At 46.7% G+C, this 19,194-nt stretch overlaps 1 protein-coding gene across 4 annotated transcripts in view; it reads left to right on the top strand.

Moving 5' to 3' along the window:
- Positions 1 to 19,194, top strand: part of ZNF652 (zinc finger protein 652) — a 529,699-nt gene that overhangs the window by 249,780 nt on the left and 260,725 nt on the right. For all 4 annotated transcript variants that reach the window (XM_078645279.1, XM_078645277.1, XM_078645278.1 and 1 more), the window contains one exon: positions 8,639 to 8,786. In XM_078645279.1, coding sequence (XP_078501405.1) covers positions 8,639 to 8,786 — 148 coding nt within the window. The remainder of the gene's footprint in view (positions 1 to 8,638; positions 8,787 to 19,194) is intronic.

Genomic DNA, 19,194 nt, shown 5'->3' on the forward strand with positions numbered 1-19,194 from the left:
GAGGTACACACTCTCCACAGTTGTCTCATCTGGCTTAGAGCATGTGGAAGTGGGCCATTCAGAGGAACATCTTCCTCATGGCGGAACACCTCCCGGGCAAGGACAATCAGATGGCGGATCTGCTCAGCAGGTACAGCCACCAAATGCACGAGTGGGAGATACATCCATCAGTACTCCACCCGTACTTCCAGCAGTGGGGTCATCCAGAGATAGACCTGTTTGCCACAAGGGAAAACGCAAAAGGCCAACACTTTGCCGCCAGGTTCCCTCACCCACAGTCGCAGGGCAATGCGATATGGATGAACTGGTCAGGCAGATTTGCGTACGCTTTTCCCCCAGCACCTCTCATACCGCTGGTGGCACGAAAACTAAAGCAACACTCGATGACACTCATCCTGGTTGCTCCAACGTGGGCACGCCAACCATGGTACACCACGTTTCTAGAACTCTCCGTGGTACCGCATCAAAGGCTGCACCTCACGCCCAGACTTTTGACGCAGAGCCATGGCGACATTCAGCACCCAGACCTGCAACAGCTCAACCTGGCGATCTGGCTCCTGAAGTCTTAGAATTTGGCTACCTTAACTTGCCTCCCGACTGCATGGATATCATACGGGAGGCAAGAAAGCCCACCACCAGAGCTTGCTATGCAGCAAAATGGAAGCGGTTTGTCATTTACTGTACAGAACACAACATCAACCCGCTAGATGCATCCACTCACAACATCATCTGTTATTTGTTACATCTTTACAAATGCAAGCTTGCATATGCTTCCATTCGGATACACTTATCCGCCATAGCAGCTTATCTCCAAAACAGGCAGCATCTCTCCGTTAAAGCCTTCCTAGAAGGACTGAAACGGGTCATCCTTCCCAGGACCCCGCCAGCTCCTATATGGAACCTTAATGTGGTCCTCACCAGGCTGATGGGCCCACCTTTTGAGCCTCTGCATTCATGCGAGGTTCAGTTTTTAACATGGAAAGTGGCTTTTCTAATAGCCATTACGTCTCTGCGACGTGTTAGTGAGCTCCAGGCGCTCACTGTACAAGAGCCATTCATACAAATTCACTTGAACAGGGTGGTGCTGCGCACTAACCCTAAATTTCTTCCTAAGGTGGTTTCACAGTTCCATGTCAATCAGACCATTGAACTGCCCGCGTTCTTTCAAAACCCAGAGACAGTAGCCGAGAGAATGCTCCACACTCTTGACGTCAAACGAGCTTTGATGTACTACATCGATAGGACCAAGGACTTTAGGAAGACACAACAACTCTTTGTTGCCTTTTCGGCCCAGCACAAAGGCAACCCCATTTCCAAAGCAGGTATAGCCAGGTGGATCGTTAAGTGTATTCAAATTTGCTATCACAAGGCTAAGCGCACTTTAACGGTCCCCCCCAGAGCCCACTCCACCCGCAAGTTGGGGGCCTTCTTGGCTTTCCTTGGTAATAACCCTTTGGAAGACATTTGTAGAGCAGCCACATGGTCTACACCACACACATTTACTAAACACTACTGTGTAGATGTGCACTCCAAGCAGCTGTAGGGCAGGCTGTTCTTAAGACACTTTTTCAAACGTCTGCAGCTGGCACAGGCGGCCACCGTTAATGGAGGGACTTCTATATATTCTATGCTATAGATATCAATTCAGCAGCCCACATGCCTCGAACTGAATATGCTACTTACCAGTATGCATCTGTTCTTGGCATGTAGGGCTGCTGACATTCATATCGCCCGCCCTCCTCCCCGGCGCCTGTAGCGGCTGCAGAATTCAAACTTACTCTTAGCATGGTCATCGCTCACACTGTTACTCTCCATCTTCGCCACAATGGCTAAAAACAATCTGGGGATGGAGTCGATACCCATATCACTGTAGTCCAGGGGAGGAGCCACCTATCTCGTGATACTTCGAAGACTCTTCCAGGACAACAATGTGCAATCATCCGGACCCAACACTAGGCGGCGATCTATGCTATAGATATGAATGTCAGCAGCCCTACATGCCAAGAAGAGATGCATACTGGTAAGTAGCATATTCATTGTAAAGCGCAAACTACTCACCCTTACGGGTCTCAAGGCACTGGGGTTGATTCTTCCCTCCCGCCCCCGTCCGGGTTGCTTCTTACCTCCCAACCCTCACCTCTGTCTGGGTTGCTTCTTCCCTTAGTCAGTGTTGCTTCTTCCCGTCTTCTGGGTTGCTTCTACCCTCCCACCTCCATCCAGGTTGCTTCTTCCCTCCCACCCCCCACCTCCATCCTGGTTGCCTCTTCCCGCCCAACCTACCACCTCTGTCTGGGTTGCTTGCCAATAGCTCTCACATAGGCCCAACCAATTGCCAGTGCTGGTTTTTAATATGGTTATGAGCTATATCATGTTAGCCTGTGAATGTTCATAATAGTACTTGTAGAGCTTGACTTGTCACCCAAGAGGGTGTCCTGTTGCTTGCTGATGGTCTCAGTCGAAGAGCCATTTCTTGAGCCATTTCCTGAAGTAGGCCAGCGAGGGTGTGGTGTGGAGGAGGAAGGGGAGGGAGTTACAGACTTTAGTGCATGGATGGGAGAAGGAGCATCCTCCGAAGTGGCAGCGGAATACGTGAAATATCTGTGCAAGGGCCAGGTGTGCGAAGAGGAGGGTCCTAGAAATTCAGGCTGTGGTTCATGTAGGCAGGTCCTTGGTCATGGAGGGCTTTGTAGGTGTGGGTCAGAAGCTTGAACTGGCATCTCTTCTCTATCGGGAGTTAGTGGAGTTCCTTCAGGTGCTGGGTAATGTTGGTCTTTTTTGGCAGGTTGAGGATGAGTCTTGCTGCTGCATTCTGGATTGTCTGGAGCATCTGCATGAGTGGTGGTTCCTCCATAGGGTGCATTGTCTTAGTCCAGTCGGCTAGTGATGAGAGCCTGCATCACCGTTGAGGGCTCAATTAATTGTTACTAGACTTGCAGGTCTAGTAACTTTAAATATCTACTCTACCAAACCGTAATGCACTTGACCTCTGTGAGCAAATGTGACAAGTTAACCATTTTAAAGGCATTTTTATTGCTCATCCACTTTGTGAGCAATACAAATACCTTTAAATCTTACTATTTTCTCACATTTGCTCTGCTTTCAGAGACAGAAGTCAAAAGTCAGTTTGTCTCCCTACTCGCCAGAAAAGGGCGAGTAGGAACTAAAAATAGCTTGCCCTATTTAAATCTGGCTCGCAAATGCGAGTGGATTTTTCGAGCCCTGCCGTCTTCCTGGTGCAGATGGGGATGACATTAAAGACTTGGAGGAGCATGTGGAATTAGACTGCGGAGACTGCGTTGACCTAATGTTGCATGCAGAGGTCACTGTTGAGGATTGTGCCGAGGTTGTGGGTGTGGTCTTTCGGAGTGGGAGTGATCCGAGTTCCGACAGCCATCTGGAGTAGTTTCAGAGGGTCATGTCTGTCGAAGAGCAGAACTTCAGTCTTGTCCGTGTTTAGCTTCAGGCAATGGTCCCTCATTCAGGCTGATAAGTTCTTCATACAGTTCTGGAAGTTGATCTTGAGACAAGGTAGGGTCTGCTGAGAGCGAGAAGACAAACTGCGTATTATTGGCGTAGGAGATAATGTTGATATCGTCCCATCCTCTGCTACCAGAAAATACTGATAGAGATCGGGGGTCACCTGACCAATAATTTCACCATATAGTTTTCGGGCCCATAAATTTCAATTCATCATATACATTAATCAGGCGACCTCACAATCTACCATCAGCACCCTGATTCCTTCCTGTTGTATTCTAGTGTACCCGACTTACCATCCACCGTTACGGGTACCTATGACCACAATGGATCAGGGAGCTAGCTGTGAAGAAAGGCAGGCAAAATACAAACCCAACTACATGAACTTTGATTTCATAAAATGACCACGGACAACTGAAAAGTTTTAAAAGTTTTATCTAGTAATCAGTATCTGCGAGTATTAGGCTTACAGTTAAAAGGCAATCAATAATCAAGATAACAAAAAGCACGTAACCATACAAGAAAAGTGTAAGGGCAATCATTAAATTTGTAACTAGAGTGACAGGGAACACGCTAAGTAGACTTAAACTGAAATTCAAGAATAGACATCTATAAATGAGCAAGCTATTTGCATGTACTGGAATTATACTATTGGAACGTACTTCATGAAAATGGGTGGAAAATTAGGAATCCTATACATCTATCAAAGGGTGGAAAGTGGAACACGCTATAATTCTAATATTATGGTTTAAGAATAGAATTCAGGAGAAAAATATAAACCACATCTAAATTCATAACAGTATGGAGAGAATTGTGCTCTAAAAGGTAAGGTAACATAGGAACATGCTATGAAAAATTCAATGGTCATTCATATAGTAGATTGCGGAAAGCATGGAAATTATAACATGTGCAAGGGTATGTCTTTATTGAAGCAAAGACAGAAAATAGAAAGGGGCAGTATAGAGTTCTCAGCCATATCTATATATTTACCTAGAATGGTGTGAAAACCAACCCTGGCCACGGATCAGTCAAGGACAGGAAATACCCCAAGGAATAGCAGTCATCAATGGGACAGCAGGTGCAGAATGGACACCCCAGGCCAGGACAGGAAAACCAGATAAGGATCAGGACAGGACCACCAAGGCACGACCAGCACCCGCAGTTCGGAAGCAACGCCTGCGCTCCACCCTCTCTGCAGCTATCAGTCAGAACCCCGATTGGGTTAGCGAACTCCCCAGCAAAGTGCTCCGCCAGCACTTAAGGTTTAGTAAAACCTTCAAAAGTCTATGGTCAATTTCGGACACAGTGCTCCGCAGCGCTCTGTAAATTCAGTCACCTATTGAGTGCGTTGAGTCAGTGACAGGTCAGCTATTCAGACAAGTCGGACAAATTCTATAGCTAAACCTAGGCTAGATATACTGTTTTCGGGTCAGTGTACCACCCCCCAATGTTGCAAAGTGTCAGAATCCACAATTTCGATTGGTCCCAAAGTAGGCTAAGTTAACACACCAATCAGAATTTACTTCTACAAGCTCACATTTGCATTTTTGGGTACCGCCTAGCAAGATTGGGGTTCCCATGAGAAGTCGCACTGAATACAATAGGAAGAATACATTGTTAATAAAGTAACAGTTTTCAGTTTCTCTGGCTGGGTGAAGGTGCATCGTCCCATGCATATCTTGGCAGCGACTCTCTCTTGGCGCTGGGTCAATGCCACCTCGCTACTTCTGATTCTGCACGGTACTGCACTCCAACATCGACTCCCAAGCACCCCATCACCCCTCCGTACCGACGATACATGAAAAGTAAGCGAAAACAAATTAAAACATAGAAATAAATGAATAAACTACATAACATGATTGTGTACTTATGAATTATCACTATAAAAAATATACTATGCAATTATTTATTAGTGCAATACACAATAACACGAGAGCATCTGCACAAGCTTCATCATATTATTACACAAGCAGCCATCTTGTGGCTATTACGCATGCGCACCCTTTCCCTCCAAAATCACAACTACGTCACGTCACGTGAGTGTGACTAACGCATGCGCAGAAGCAATATTCTAAACGGCGGCCATGTTATAGACACAAATTAATCGTATTAGTAAAACACATAGGCAAGCATCACTAGGATACATGTATATAGTAAAAATAAAGGAAATTAGTAAGACGTACAATTGGATTACAGAGTTATACATGAATCGAGGTTCTTGATTTCAGCAAGTCGCGTAATGTGCGAAATCTTGCTTCATCAATCATCTCTATCAGTGTCATGTAGACGGTGAAGAGGTTTGGGCTGAGAGATGAACCTTGGGAGACTCCGCAGATGGTGTGATTGGCTTGCAAAGTGAAAGGAGGGAGCTGGACTTTCTGGGTGCACCTCGTGAGAAAGGATGCAGTCTATCTGAGCTCATTGTCTTGGATTCCAATCTGGCGTAGTTGATTGAGTGCGCATTGGGAGACTGTGTCGAAGGCTGGGGAGAGGTTGAGCAAAATTAGTTTGACTCATTCTCCGGCGTCAAGTAGGGTGCGGATGTCGGCTGTTGAAGCAATTGACTCCGTCTCAGTGCTTTGTTGGCTCCGAAGCCTGATTTGGACAGGTCCAATGGGTTGTTTTTCTCCAGGTGTTCGGTGAGTGGAGGGGAACAGGAGCAGTGAGATTGGACAGTAGTTCTGGAGCTCGCTGGGGTCTGCAGAGGGTTTCTTGAGGTTGGAGGGGGGTCTTGATGTGTTTACATGCGTTGGGTAAGGTAGCTGTCGTTAATGAGACGTTCAGGATGGTGATGAGCTGGGAACTGATCTTGTCTCTCCTTAGGTTGAAAAACCTGTGGCGGCAGTGGTTGTGGGTGCTCACGAGTGGATGAAGTTCATAAGTGTGGTTGTGTTTGGTATGCTGATTTGTTTCCATGTTGTGAGTGAGTTGTCGGTGGTTGATAAGGTGCTGAGGAGGTTCGAGGATCGAAGTTTCTATTGATGGTTGCTATCTTGTGTAAGTGGTCGGCGAGGGTGTCTCAGAGTTCCTGCGAGGTGGGGATTGAGTTCTCAGTGGTTGACGGGCAGGTGACCTCTCTGAAGATGGTGAAGAGATCCTTTGCTTGGTTGGCGCTGGTCCCGATCCAGTGGGCCAGTGCCTTCTTTTTTGTGGTTTTGATCTGACGCTGGTAGTCGTTGAGGGCTGATTTTAAGGTTACTCTGTCGTTGTGGCTCCTGGTGGTGCACCATCTTCTTTCCAGTTGTTTGCACCTGCGTTTTGACGCGTATGTACCAGCTGGCTCGTTTGCGTGGTCTGTGGATTTTGGCTGGTTTGGTTGGGGTGACTCATTTGGCGGCACTGGTGATCCATTTGTTGAAGTTCTGTATTCCCTGATCCACGTCTATAGTGACTTTGGGCATTGTGGTGCAGAGGGTGTCGGTCCATTGTTGCTGAGTGATCTTGTTCCAGCTGCGGAAGAGGGCGCTGTGGCGGTTGGGGGTGGTGCTGAGAGTTCCGGTGAGGGTAAAGCATACTATGGAGTAGTCCGACCAGGTGAGACCCCCGGTGTGGCTGTATCTGATTCTGTTGCTGGACGTGAAGATCAGTCACCAGTTTGAGGCCGATGTTGTCCAGTCTTTTCAGGAGGTCAGTGAAGGTGGTGTTGGTGGAGTCGTCCAGGTGGAAGTTGAGGTCTCCCAGGAAGACTTAGTGTTCAAATTCAATGGCGTGTGGTGTGATGAATTCAGTCGTGGCATCGCTGAGACCCGTACTTGGTCCTGGCAGTCTATAGGCGAGGCTGCCTTTGATGATGTTGTTCTCATCGGTGTGGATCTGTAAGTTCATATTTTCCATGATCAGTGTGGTTTTGTCTAAGGTGATGGTGCAGGTAATTGTTTCCTTGCGTACAATGGCGATGCTGCCTCAGTGTTGGTGCGGTCGCTGTGTTTCATCTTGTAGCCAGCTGGTGTAGTCATTGCGATGACTGGGGATGATGCGGGGTGTGCCAGGTCTCTGTGATGATGGTTGCATTGGGGGTGAGGGTGGAGCTGGTGTCCCAGACTTTGGCTGCCTGTTTGAAGAGTGATCTGGTGTTGATCAGGAGGCAGCTTAGTTGTTCTAGGGATGTATTGAGCGGCGTGGGTAGCAAGGTGTTGGCTGCTGTGATGGTGGTTAGTGCTGGAGTGGAGGTTAACCGGCAGAGGAAGCAGGTGACAAATCTCACTGTGGAACAAGGAGAAGCTAGGCAACAGTTGCGTCCGGGGTCCAGGGCACAAAGATCTGCAGCGGCGTACCTGTGGGAGTGTGGAGGACAGTGGTTCCTGGCTCTAGGCGCGGTCCAGTTGCGATGGGCGCTTACAAGCTTGCCTTTGGCCTGCGAGGTGGATGGGGCTGGCAGGGAGACTGGAAGGCGGCAATTGGGACCAACGGCGGGAAAAAAAAGCAGCTGTAGCTGGACCAGCGGATGGAACAAGAAACAGCGGGAGCGGGCAATGGCCGGCGTGGGGGGGGGGGGGGGGGTGAAGAACTGCATGCGTGAGGGGAGAATAAATGCCACTAAATAAAAAAAATGTTTAAAACAAGCGCAGATTTAACAAGCACAATTATAGGGACCAACAGAAATACCAAAACCGTTAGCTGTATGCCTGGTAGTCAGCGTGGCTGGAGACTAAACCCGTGTCCTGGAGGCTGTGCAACACAGCAACAGTCATGAGGAGCTAGTCAGCAGCAGCGAGGGGAGTAGTTCCGTGACCAGGGTCAAGGCCTACTTCCTTGAGAATGTGAGTTGAAGAGAACTCTGCACAGCTCCTTTTCAACCAACCAGACCAGTAAAACCATTACTTTAGGTAACCAAACCAAGGTGGTAATTATGCCCACCCTCTCCATACAATTGCTAAAACATTTTGGCTCTGGGTAAAACGTAATGCATAGTTTTGTTTGTCACTGACCTGGGAGAAGAAAATAAAACATACTGACTTATAGCAAGCTCCTACATTGCCTTCACAAATGGGCCGTAGGCCAAACTACATTTTTTCTTGCTAATATGTTTTGCTTTTACAACAAATGTAACGCCTACATGTATTATCAAAAGGGCCGTTGTAATCTAATATTTTTCTTGGTAGGTCTTTCTCTGGTGCACTTTTCAATGTTTTTTAAGGATTTTTTTGTTGTTTTCTCTTAGTGTGCTTCCTGTAATAAATCTTTCAAGAAGCTCTGGTCCCTCCATGAGCACATAAAGATTGTCCATGGATATGCAGAAAAGAAGTTTGCCTGCGAGATTTGTGAGAAGAAGTTTTACACCATGGCACATGTGCGGAAACACATGGTTGGTGAGTTCTTGCTGTCATTTCCTATTGACATATGTTGAAGGAATAATTTAATATAATTCCTTTGGAGTTGCAGTTAGCCATGGTACTCATGTCAGGATGCTGATGTCTGCCATGACATGGACATCAGTATCCTTGTTATCATTTGCGGCCCTCAAGGCAGTAGTGTAGACATTTCAAAAGTATTGATAACCATGGAATCTTACCTTTTTTCAGAACTGTACTGTAAAGCATAAGCTGGACAAATATTAATTTGTGGGCATCTAGCAGTCTCTACAAATGTTTTTGGACATTAATGAGCCAGATTCTCATTTTAGCAATTGCTATTTAATGTAAACTTTTTTTTCTTATTAAATTAATTTTGGTAATGCGTGTATATTTGACAGAGGATGAGCCTACAGGTTCTCCTCGTTACTCTAGTACAGCGACTCAAGACAGTATACAGCATCTTTTACGTAAGTAGTTCTCTGTATTTTCCAAGATAAAAACATTATTTCTGCAATTGTACCACTAAAAATTATCCATCATCTTTTCAGTTGGTATTTATACCGTAATTGACTTTTCTATGTAAATTATTCTTAAGGAATAGTCTTAGTTTTATGAAAAGAATTCACAAATGCTAAAAAGAAAGTGCTTATGATTAAATATAATCGCATAATACCCACATGGAAAACAGTATTATTACTTTTTGACAACACTGGAGAGAAACCTGGTTTAAAAGACTGGGATGGTGGAGGGTATGCAGCAGTGGATCCTTTATACATCAAGTCAGTTGCCCATTCTATTCCTTCATTTAGAGAAAGAGCAGCTCCTAATAATGTAATTAAACCAAAAATACGGAACTCACTAGATAATATGAGCAGCTCTTAGCTAGTTGTAGGATTAGGAACAATAATATAATTGGTGCCAAGGTTGCTCAAAATAATAATTAGATATTTTATGTAGCCAATCTATTTATACCGGTTTTCTTATGGATGTTTTCCATCTGATGCTCCATGTTCCTGTGAAGTGCTTTATGAATAAATTATTGGTCTTTTGAGGTCATCACTTTCTCTAGCATTGGATACTTCATAGATTCCCATGCTTGAAACTTCCCCGTTGTTCGGTGGGGAACCCATAGTATTCTGATGTTAAACAGTCTTTCTTATGACTGTTAACATTAGACAACACCAGAAAACATACAACCTATCCACCTCATGTGCTTCAAATTCTAGCCAATGAGTTGGAGAGACAGTGCCCTTTCCCCAACACCTGAGGCTCCTTCTAATAGGCCTGGGCAGAGTATGTGGAGTTCCGCTACGCAAAACTCTGCGAAGTGACAAAAAACGTCTGCCAAGCTATGCGAATGTCAGCGAGCGGCGAAGTGCGTAACCTCACACAGTTTGCACTGATTTTTAGCGCTAGGTGTTTGTCCTGTGCTGTAAAATCAGCGCAAACAGCATCAACCGCAGCGCAAGATGGTGCTGCTTCTTTCTGCCGCTCGAGTGGAAGTTCTACTCAAGTGGCAGCTTCCTCATCGTGAACGGAAGGTATTCTCAATGCGAGCCGTGCCATCTGCGACTGCCCGCGTTGAGAAATCAGGCATTGGATTGACCTCTCTCTCGCTCACCAAGCGTTGGCGAGCTAAGAAAAAAACTTTGCTACGTGGAGTGTCGTTTTTCTGGAGCTCCGCGGTGCACGGAGTGCGATAAAACTCCACAAACTCTGCTAATGGAGCGGAGTTTACCACCCGGACCAACTTTCTACCAGAGGTTCTACTGCATGTTAGTAGAGGTAATGCATTAGAGCTCTGCTCCACATTATAATTATTATTATTTTTTTAAGAATTTGACCACAGCTTACTTTCAGTGCATATTAACATTATTCTTTTATGAGATTACATAACTGTGTTTGAGAAATGTGGCAAAGAAGCAAGCAGTTGCTCTACAGAAAATGTTCTTTAGGTGGGAAGCGCACAAGTGTATAACCTTTATCCACTTGGACGACAAGTCAAAGGAATTATTTATCTCACCTTTCTCGAAGAAGACCATAATAGGTGCTCTGCACTCACCTTGCTTAGAGAGGACATCACTCCTCCTTCCAGCCCTTTCCAACAAAGAAAAAGAGATTAGAATTTAAACAGGAGAGGCTTCCAGATGAAGTCTTCACCTTCCATGATGAAGTGGCCAGTTTAGCCAGTTCAGTCTTCTGGTCTTGATCCCTCTTCTGAGGTGATGAGAAATTGAGTCCATAAATCCATATGACCCTGCAGCTCCTAGAAAGCAACAGGGTTGTTTTCGCAGTGAATAAAGCAGAGATTTTGACTTGGTCCGTAAGCACAATGGTACTCCAGTCGACGTTGTGGTTCGTCATCAGCAGTTACAAGAACGAAAGCAACACCTATGGCCACTTGCCAAAGGACAAATTGTCGACTGGCCTGGAGGTGCTGATAAAGAAGAGCTTACTAACCCAGCCAACAGAGTTTAGTTTTGATGACACTGGCCGAAAAAGATGGATCGTTGAGGAGATAAAAGCTGGTGGGACACGATCTAGCCGTCAATTAAAAATTGTTTGATGGCAAAAAAGCCTGCCTTCCCTAAAGCTTATCAAGATCCACCATAGACAAAGGACGTTTTACTATGTACATTCTCATGGGGCATGTTCTTTCTCAGTGAGAGCATGCTCACTATAACTTCGATATCAAAGGAAGGAGGAATTTCTCCACCAATCAAAATATAATTAGCTCGTTTCAACAAATGAAGGTGTAGCATCCCCCTAAAGGATTTCTTTTGTTTAAATCAGTGAGGAATCCATACTCACAGTTGCCCTTCCCATTTGTCATTGGTAATGATGTATGAATATTGTATTAATTTAATTGATGACAGTAGGTCCAGCCCTGTTGGTGGTATATTTAATTGATTGAATAAGCTTCTGTTATGCTTTCTTCCTGGCTGACCTGCTTCAGAATTCACTCTCCTCATAGTTCCTTTCATTACTCAAAAAAGCATCTTTATAATAATGTTTCCAAAGTTCTTGTTTGATTTTTCCCAGTCCACCATATTCGAAGAGGTATTACGTAAAAGAAACTTTGCATATGAGCATCCAATCCGAGCTTCCTACTCGAATTTGTGGTTTTGAATCTTTTGTCTAGCAGCTGTATATCGTGGATAATTATTTGCCTCCTTAAAGGTGTGCCAAACATTGGTGAAATTTGCACATCTACATCTACAGCCTCTAGAGTTAATTCTGCAAAATTAATTGATCATAATAGATGAAGAGGATGGCCACCATGAACACATTGAAGCTTTGTGTAGTTAAGATTAACAGGAAAAGAATGAAGAGCAAGAATGCCAACAGGCTGCTAGTCTAGATCAACTGCATACAAAATATATACCGAGCAGCCCGGTGGCAGTGGGCTTGCTAGCAGGAGCTGAGGGCTACGTCCATACTTTTTAACTTTTGCGCGGTGTTACGCTGATCGAGAGCGGAGGCGCGCTTGTAATTTTAACTTTGCTTGTAAATGCATTTATTAACCTGTACTGAACATCAACAGGTCTACTAATTACCTACCTTGCTTCTTAGGGGCTGTGAGGGCTGGCTGGCAGCTAATTTTATCGCGGGCTTGTACCAGCCGTGGCCGCCATCTTGGCTTGGGCTAGATCGCCCGACCCCACCCACGCCACTCCGCCCACGCTGCTTCTCCATTTAGGAGCACTTCCGACGTTGTCCCAGCGATTGCGAGCAGCCCGGTGGCAGTGGGCTTGCTAGCAGGAGCTGAGGGCTACGTCCATACTTTTTAACTTTTGCGCGGTGTTACGCTGATCGAGAGCGGAGGCGCGCTTGTAATTTTAACTTTGCTTGTAAATGCATTTATTAACCTGTACTGAACATCAACAGGTCTACTAATTACCTACCTTGCTTCTTAGGGGCTGTGAGGGCTGGCTGGCAGCTAATTTTATCGCGGGCTTGTACCAGCCGTGGCCGCCATCTTGGCTTGGGCTAGATCGCCCGACCCCACCCACGCCACTCCCCCCACGCTGCTTCTCCATTTAAACGTCCCTCATGTGTCAGCGCAGCGGACGGGCGCGCCGTAGACGCGCCGGAGTCACGCCAGAGTCCAGCCCGTCTGCGCCCGTCCGCGGCCGGCCGAGGCTAGGGGCACTTCCTAATGCTCCTCTCCTGTCCTATTCTTCCCTCAGTCTTCTGTCACTTTGGACCCCTGGCACTATCAGCCTGTCTACCTTCGATCGGCTGAAACATTTGGGCCTTCTTTCTAGTCTTCCGCCTATTCCCCCAGCCACTACAGCTGGCCTGCTCACTTCGCCCCGCACTGTCTCTCCCATCCCTTCCACTGTACCTGCTCCCCACACTCCGGCCTTTAACACCACGGCCGTGCTTCTCAACACTCGATCAGCAGTCAGCCACCAGTATGAGCTATTTGACTATATCGATACCCATAAACCGGATCTCTTGTTTTTAACAGAGACCTGGTTCAAGGCCGACTCCCTGCCCAATGTCCTAGCTGCTCTACCTCCCTCATACTCTACCATCCGAGCGGATCGACCGGAGGGCAGGAGAGGCGGCGGAGTGGCCCTGATAGCTCATACTGACCTCCACTTTCAGATCCTTCCCTCCCCTCCCATTCCGGAAGTCGACTGCTTGATAATTCGTTCTAGCTCCCACTCCACTCCCCTAACTGTTGTCCTCATCTACCGTCCCCCCCATCCCACCCCCACCTTCGTTTCTAATCTTCAGGACACTCTCGCAACACTGGTAGTAAACAACTCGTCAGTGCTAGTTTTAGGTGACCTGAACTATTGGCCTAATGATCCTGCCGAAAGCCCCTCCTCTAAAGACTTTACTGACCTTATGATCAGCCTCAACTTCACCTCTCATGTCCACAGTCCTACTCACGCACTTGGCCACTCGCTCGATCAGGTTTGGACCCTGAACATCCCCGCCACTCCACTTACCATTTCCCCCTGTTCCTGGTCTGACCATTTTTTAATCTCCTTTTCCCTTGCCTTAGCCCCAGCTGTCAAATTTCCTCTTCCTAAGAACATCTGGGTCAGAAAATGGGGTAAAGCTGACATGCCATCTCTGTGCACACTCCTGGCCAACTCTAGCCCCAATCTTATCGGCCTCGCCGCCCCGGTCCAACTGGACACCATTAACAACTGGCTTACCCACGCAGGCGACGACTTTGCTCCATTAAGACGGATCACGGTTAAGCGGAATCATGCTGCTAACCGTTGGTTCACTCCTGATCTTAAGGCGAAAAAGTTGGCCGCGCGCAGAGCAGAGCGCGCATGGAGAAAAACATACTGCCCTGCCCAAAAAAATGCCTACCTTTCCTTACTTAAGGTCTACAAGCAAGGCATCCTAGATGCTAAGACCCTGTTTTATTCTAACAGGATTCTGTCTGCGGAGTCACAATCTAAAGAAATCTTCGCCACGGTACACGAGCTTGCCTCATCCAACAGAGTCACGGCCTCGATCCCCCTCACAACCGCTCTGCGATTCGCTCAACGATTTTTTCGTTGATAAAGTCGCAAAGATTAAGGCCAACATCCCTCCTCCATCCCCCACATTCATCAATCCTTCCCCTCCTGCTGCTACCTCTAAACTCACTTCCATTCCCCTTCTGACAAAAGTCACGCTCCCTCCTCTGCTCCAAAAGGTGAAGTCAGGTTCCCCCCTGGACTTTGCCCCTGCTTATATCCTGAGAGATATCTTCCTAGCCTGTCCAATTCCCCCCCTTACCCTTCTGAACGATTCACTCAGGAATGGAGTGGTTCCCGCTGCCTACAAATCTGCGGCTATCATTCCTATCCTAAAAAAAGCTGGTGCCGACCCCTCATCCCCTTCCAACTACCGCCCCATTTCTCTCCTGCCTTACCTGGGCAAGGTCCTGGAAACCCATGTAACCTGCACCCTGAGCGCCTATGTGGAAAACAACCACTGCCTCTCCCCTCGGCAGGCAGGCTTTCGCCCCCTCCATTCAACGGAGAAGGTGGTGATCTCAGTGATGGACTACCTACGCGAGGGCATTGACACCAACTTACCACAGGCCCTCATTCTTTTAGATCTGTCCGCCGCTTTTGACACGGTGGACCACTCCACTCTTCTTACCCGTGTCAGGGCGGCGGGCATAGAGGGCCTTGCCCTCGCCTGGATTGAGTCCTTCCTGAGTGACAGGGCTCAGGCGGTCCACCTAGCTGGTTTCAGGGCCTCCCCTCGTAAGGTTGCTTGCGGGGTCCCCCAAGGTTCTTCACTTTCCCCTCTTTTGTTTAATTTATACATCTACGCCCTCATTTTTATGTTACAGCAGCTCGAGGTCACGGTGTTTAACTACGCCGATGACCTCCAGCTAATCTTTAACCTTTCTCACTCCCCTTCATCCTCCCAGAATGTCCAGTCTGTTATGCTGTTCATACAAGATTGGATGAACTGCAACCACCTCAAACTCAATCCGGACAAGACGGAGTTAGTCTTGACCGGAGGTGGTTGCAGTCCCTGGTCCCCTTCCCACTGGCCATCTTCACTCGGTGTTCCCCCGCTCTCCGTTCCTAAGGTCAAAACCCTTGGTATCTTTCTTAATTATTCACTTTCTGTTCACTCACAGGTGAATTCGGTTGTTTCTTCTTGCTTTTTTTCTCTTAGAACTATCAGGAAGATCTCTCGCTTTTTCTCCCTACCTGCCTTAAAGATCATAGTGATGGCCATGGTGCTCTCGCGCCTTGATTATGGCAATATCATCTATAATGGCGCTCCGGCCTATGCCATCCACCGGCTGCAGCTAGTGCAGAACCAGGCTGCCCGCCTGATTCACGGCCTGCCTAAATATCACCGCTCCACCCCTTTATTGCAGGCACTGCACTGGCTGCCAGTGAGAGAGCGAGCCTTATTTAAGCTTGGTTGTCTTACCTTCCAGGCTAAAATGGGCACTGCCCCGGAGTTTATCTGCTCCGCTGTTAAACCCTATGTACCGGGCAGAGAGCTCCGCTCTACCCATCAGGCACTCCTCACCACTCACCGGTTTAGGAAGAAAAAGGCGGGTGGAACCAAATTTGCAGTCCTTGCCCCTATGTTTTGGAACTCCCTCCCCGCGGAACTTCGCATGACATCCCTTTACACTGAGTTCCGTAAAGGCCTCAAAACTCTGCTTTTCTCCCGAGCCCACGTTGTTTAAATCCTTCTCCGCTCCTGCTGCCTTCTCGCAATCTAAAAGCGCCAAGAAACCGCGTGGTAAATGTGCGCTATATAAATGTTTTTAAATTCAAATTCAAAATCCAAGATATAACGAGACTGTTTGACCAGGGGAAATAAATCATGCTTGATATGCTATCCTCAAAGAGCAGCCACAGTTTTGAGGCCACACATTTGCATCTGCTTCCCATGATGCATCTTTGGTAGACTTTGACATGATTACAACTAAAGATAGTTGCATTGGCATCCTTTAAATCAGTCTTTTGAATAACAGCAGTATGGTAAACCACATGTGCTTGTAGACCGCCAGTTGGGACAGGACTGTCCCCTGCATGGTGAATTGGTGTGTTCCCCTTCCTTCTGTGCATGATTGCATTTGAAATTGGTATCCTAACTTATGACCCTGGTGTCACGCTAATCTACCTTGGGCATAGAGGCCTAGTATTGACACTGACAATGCAAGATCCAGGACCCTCTTGTGACCTGAGAGGGTGCACCAAGCATGACCTCATTAAATGTGCACTCACAGTAGACAGTCGACCACGGTCCTGTTCTGGGTGCAGCACAAAAAGCAATGATGGATGTGTTTTGTTAATCTGTCGCTTGACCAGACGTTATCTGTGTACATATGTGTTTTGTTTTTTTCAGAGCACTTTTATTGTAGAAACGTAGTACACACAATCGTTACAGATCAAGATGCTTAGCAAGGAGCGAATCGCATGAAAGGCATCCCATTTGACTTCAAAACTCATATATGCATTTACCTTACACTTCATCCACGCCCCTTTCCCCTTTGGGCCTGCGTTGGAGGCAGTTCAGGTCTGACTTTAGAGAAAATATCTGTTGCCGAGATGGAATTAGATACATGTAGGCTTTTTTTAAAAAAATGTATACGGTATTGTTGGAACTGGGGTCACCAGTTCCCCGAGGGTAGCATGGCACGAGCGGGTAGGCAGCCGAAAGCTTTTGTGTAAAGCGACCATACAGCACACGCAACCACTGAGACAGTAAAAATGGGCACGCAATGAGTGACGCCACTCCAGTTAGTTTGTATAAAAAGCAAGTAACTTTTATGTAGAGCAGGATCAGGATAATCAAGAATTGCAATAATGTTAGCTTATTAGCTTTCCTTTAAAATACATGTGTTACAACACTTGGCAATACATACTAGATGAATAAATATTAAATATAAGATAAATATTAGAAAATATTAAGTAATAGATAACCACAGGCCTGACCTTGGCCTTGCTTCTTATCAGCACCTGTAAGGATTACATTACAAAGGCAACTAAATGACATTGCATCTTATTAGATCTGTAGGTATTTTACCCACTTCTCACCAAGCAAGGGTGAGCGTTCCACAGCAATAAACATGTAAATAAATAACTGTAGGCTTCCAGTAAATGCGACACTAAAGGGGGGAAAAACATTTCATTAAGAATAAACATTCCCTTGTGCAGGATTAATCATTTTAAGAATCACTCCCAGCAGGAATGAGCATTAAGCAGTTCCATAGTAGAAATAGAACTTTTCATTAGTTATGCACCAACATTTCATCCAGGAAGTAACCACTTCTCTGAGCAGAAGTAAACATTTAATAACAGGTGAACCATGCATAAGGCCTAGGCTGAGCAGAACACTAGGCGAAATATGGATAATCCCTGGGTTTGGGCCTAGCACTCACTAATACTCTTCATCAGGGAGCGGTAGGCTTTCCATTACAGCCCCTAATCAGGGGTTACCCTTTTAGGAATTGAGGCCTATAGACTATGGGCCTTGGGAACTCTAAAACAGTCCAATACCAGGGTAAACACCCCCTTAATCTAGTAGGGACCTTTCATTAGGAATTATCCTGTTCGCAGGTGAGAACAACATTTCATGTAGAGCCATTCATATTCTCAATAGCAATAACTTATTTCAATAAAGGTTAAAACATTCAATTAGCAGAAGTAACCATTTCCTTAATCCGGAATAAACAGGTCATTAGAACCCAGGCCCCATTAGCAATTTTGCGCAGCAAGCTCCTCAAATCGGCAGGGCCTGTAATAAGGTTTTCGTAGCTCCTGCAGCTTAAAAATAACAGCCCCTTATGTAGGACTAAACATTTCATTTACCCAGAATAACATTCTCCTCTAGCAGGGATCAACCTTCTATTAATTATATCTAAACCCTGTGCCTAAGAACCAGTAAGACAATGGCACATGAGCAGGAATTCTCAGGTTGGAACAAAACGTTTCATTAGACAGGCACAATTAACCAATTCCTTGCTCTGCAGTTCATGACGCAGGGATAAAATATTTCAGTATTCAAGAGTATCCCTGTTGGTAGGTAGAAGTTAGAACACTGGGGCAGGAGTATAAAACATTCCATTAGGTAAGTACCCCATAAAAAGGCTCAACATTTCATGAGAGAATAAATGCTGCATTACTCAGCCATGAACATGCATAGGGCTACACTAACTGGCATGCAACTGTACCCCAGGCAGGGGTTAACTTTCATTTGCTGAGGCCCCAACGGTGTCTTTTGGGCGGGCCCTAGCCCAGTTCCAGAACTTGAAGGGGCCAATGGGGCTATTCCCCAGTTCAGGGAGCCTTCTGACACAGCGCCAGGCAGCAAATTCAGGTCCTGGGCACACAGCGCCTCGCTGATGCAGTGCTTGAAGTTAATGACAGATGCTGGATGTACAGCGCTTCACAGTACCTCAAGGGTCCCCAGGCAGCAGCCGAGCTCTCAGGTTCACAACGCTTCGCAGTAACAGCGCTGGTAATGGCTTTCTGGTGTCAGTTGTAGGGGAACGGAATATGGCAGTCCTGGAGATAGCGCTTCTCTGGTACAGCGCTTCGCAGGGGACACAGCAGTTCTGCGAGCTAGCGCTCAGACAGCAGTAGCGCTTGGGCAGTTTCCACAATAGCGCTCCTGGCAGCTACAGATCCTTAAATGACAGCGCTGGGCACTTAGGGTTAGTTACAGCCCCAGCGCTTCGCAGGCACAGCGCTTCTCTTGGGCCATTCCCATAAATAAGGCAGTTCAGGTAGCGCCAGCAGGACAGGTAGTCCAGGGTGCTAGCGCTAGGGAATAGGAGCGCTTAGCCAGCAGGCAGTTTATTTTAGTTGGAAGTAAACCAGCAGATCAGACAGGACAGGACAGGCCACACGACAGTGGCAAACCAGCAAAAGGGGGTCCCAGGTGGCATCAAGGAGCGCGGGGAGCGACACAGCACCAA

The sequence above is a fragment of the Lissotriton helveticus genome, chromosome 5_1 (assembly GCF_964261635.1).
Source record: "Lissotriton helveticus chromosome 5_1, aLisHel1.1, whole genome shotgun sequence".
NCBI classification, from domain to species: domain Eukaryota; kingdom Metazoa; phylum Chordata; class Amphibia; order Caudata; family Salamandridae; genus Lissotriton; species Lissotriton helveticus.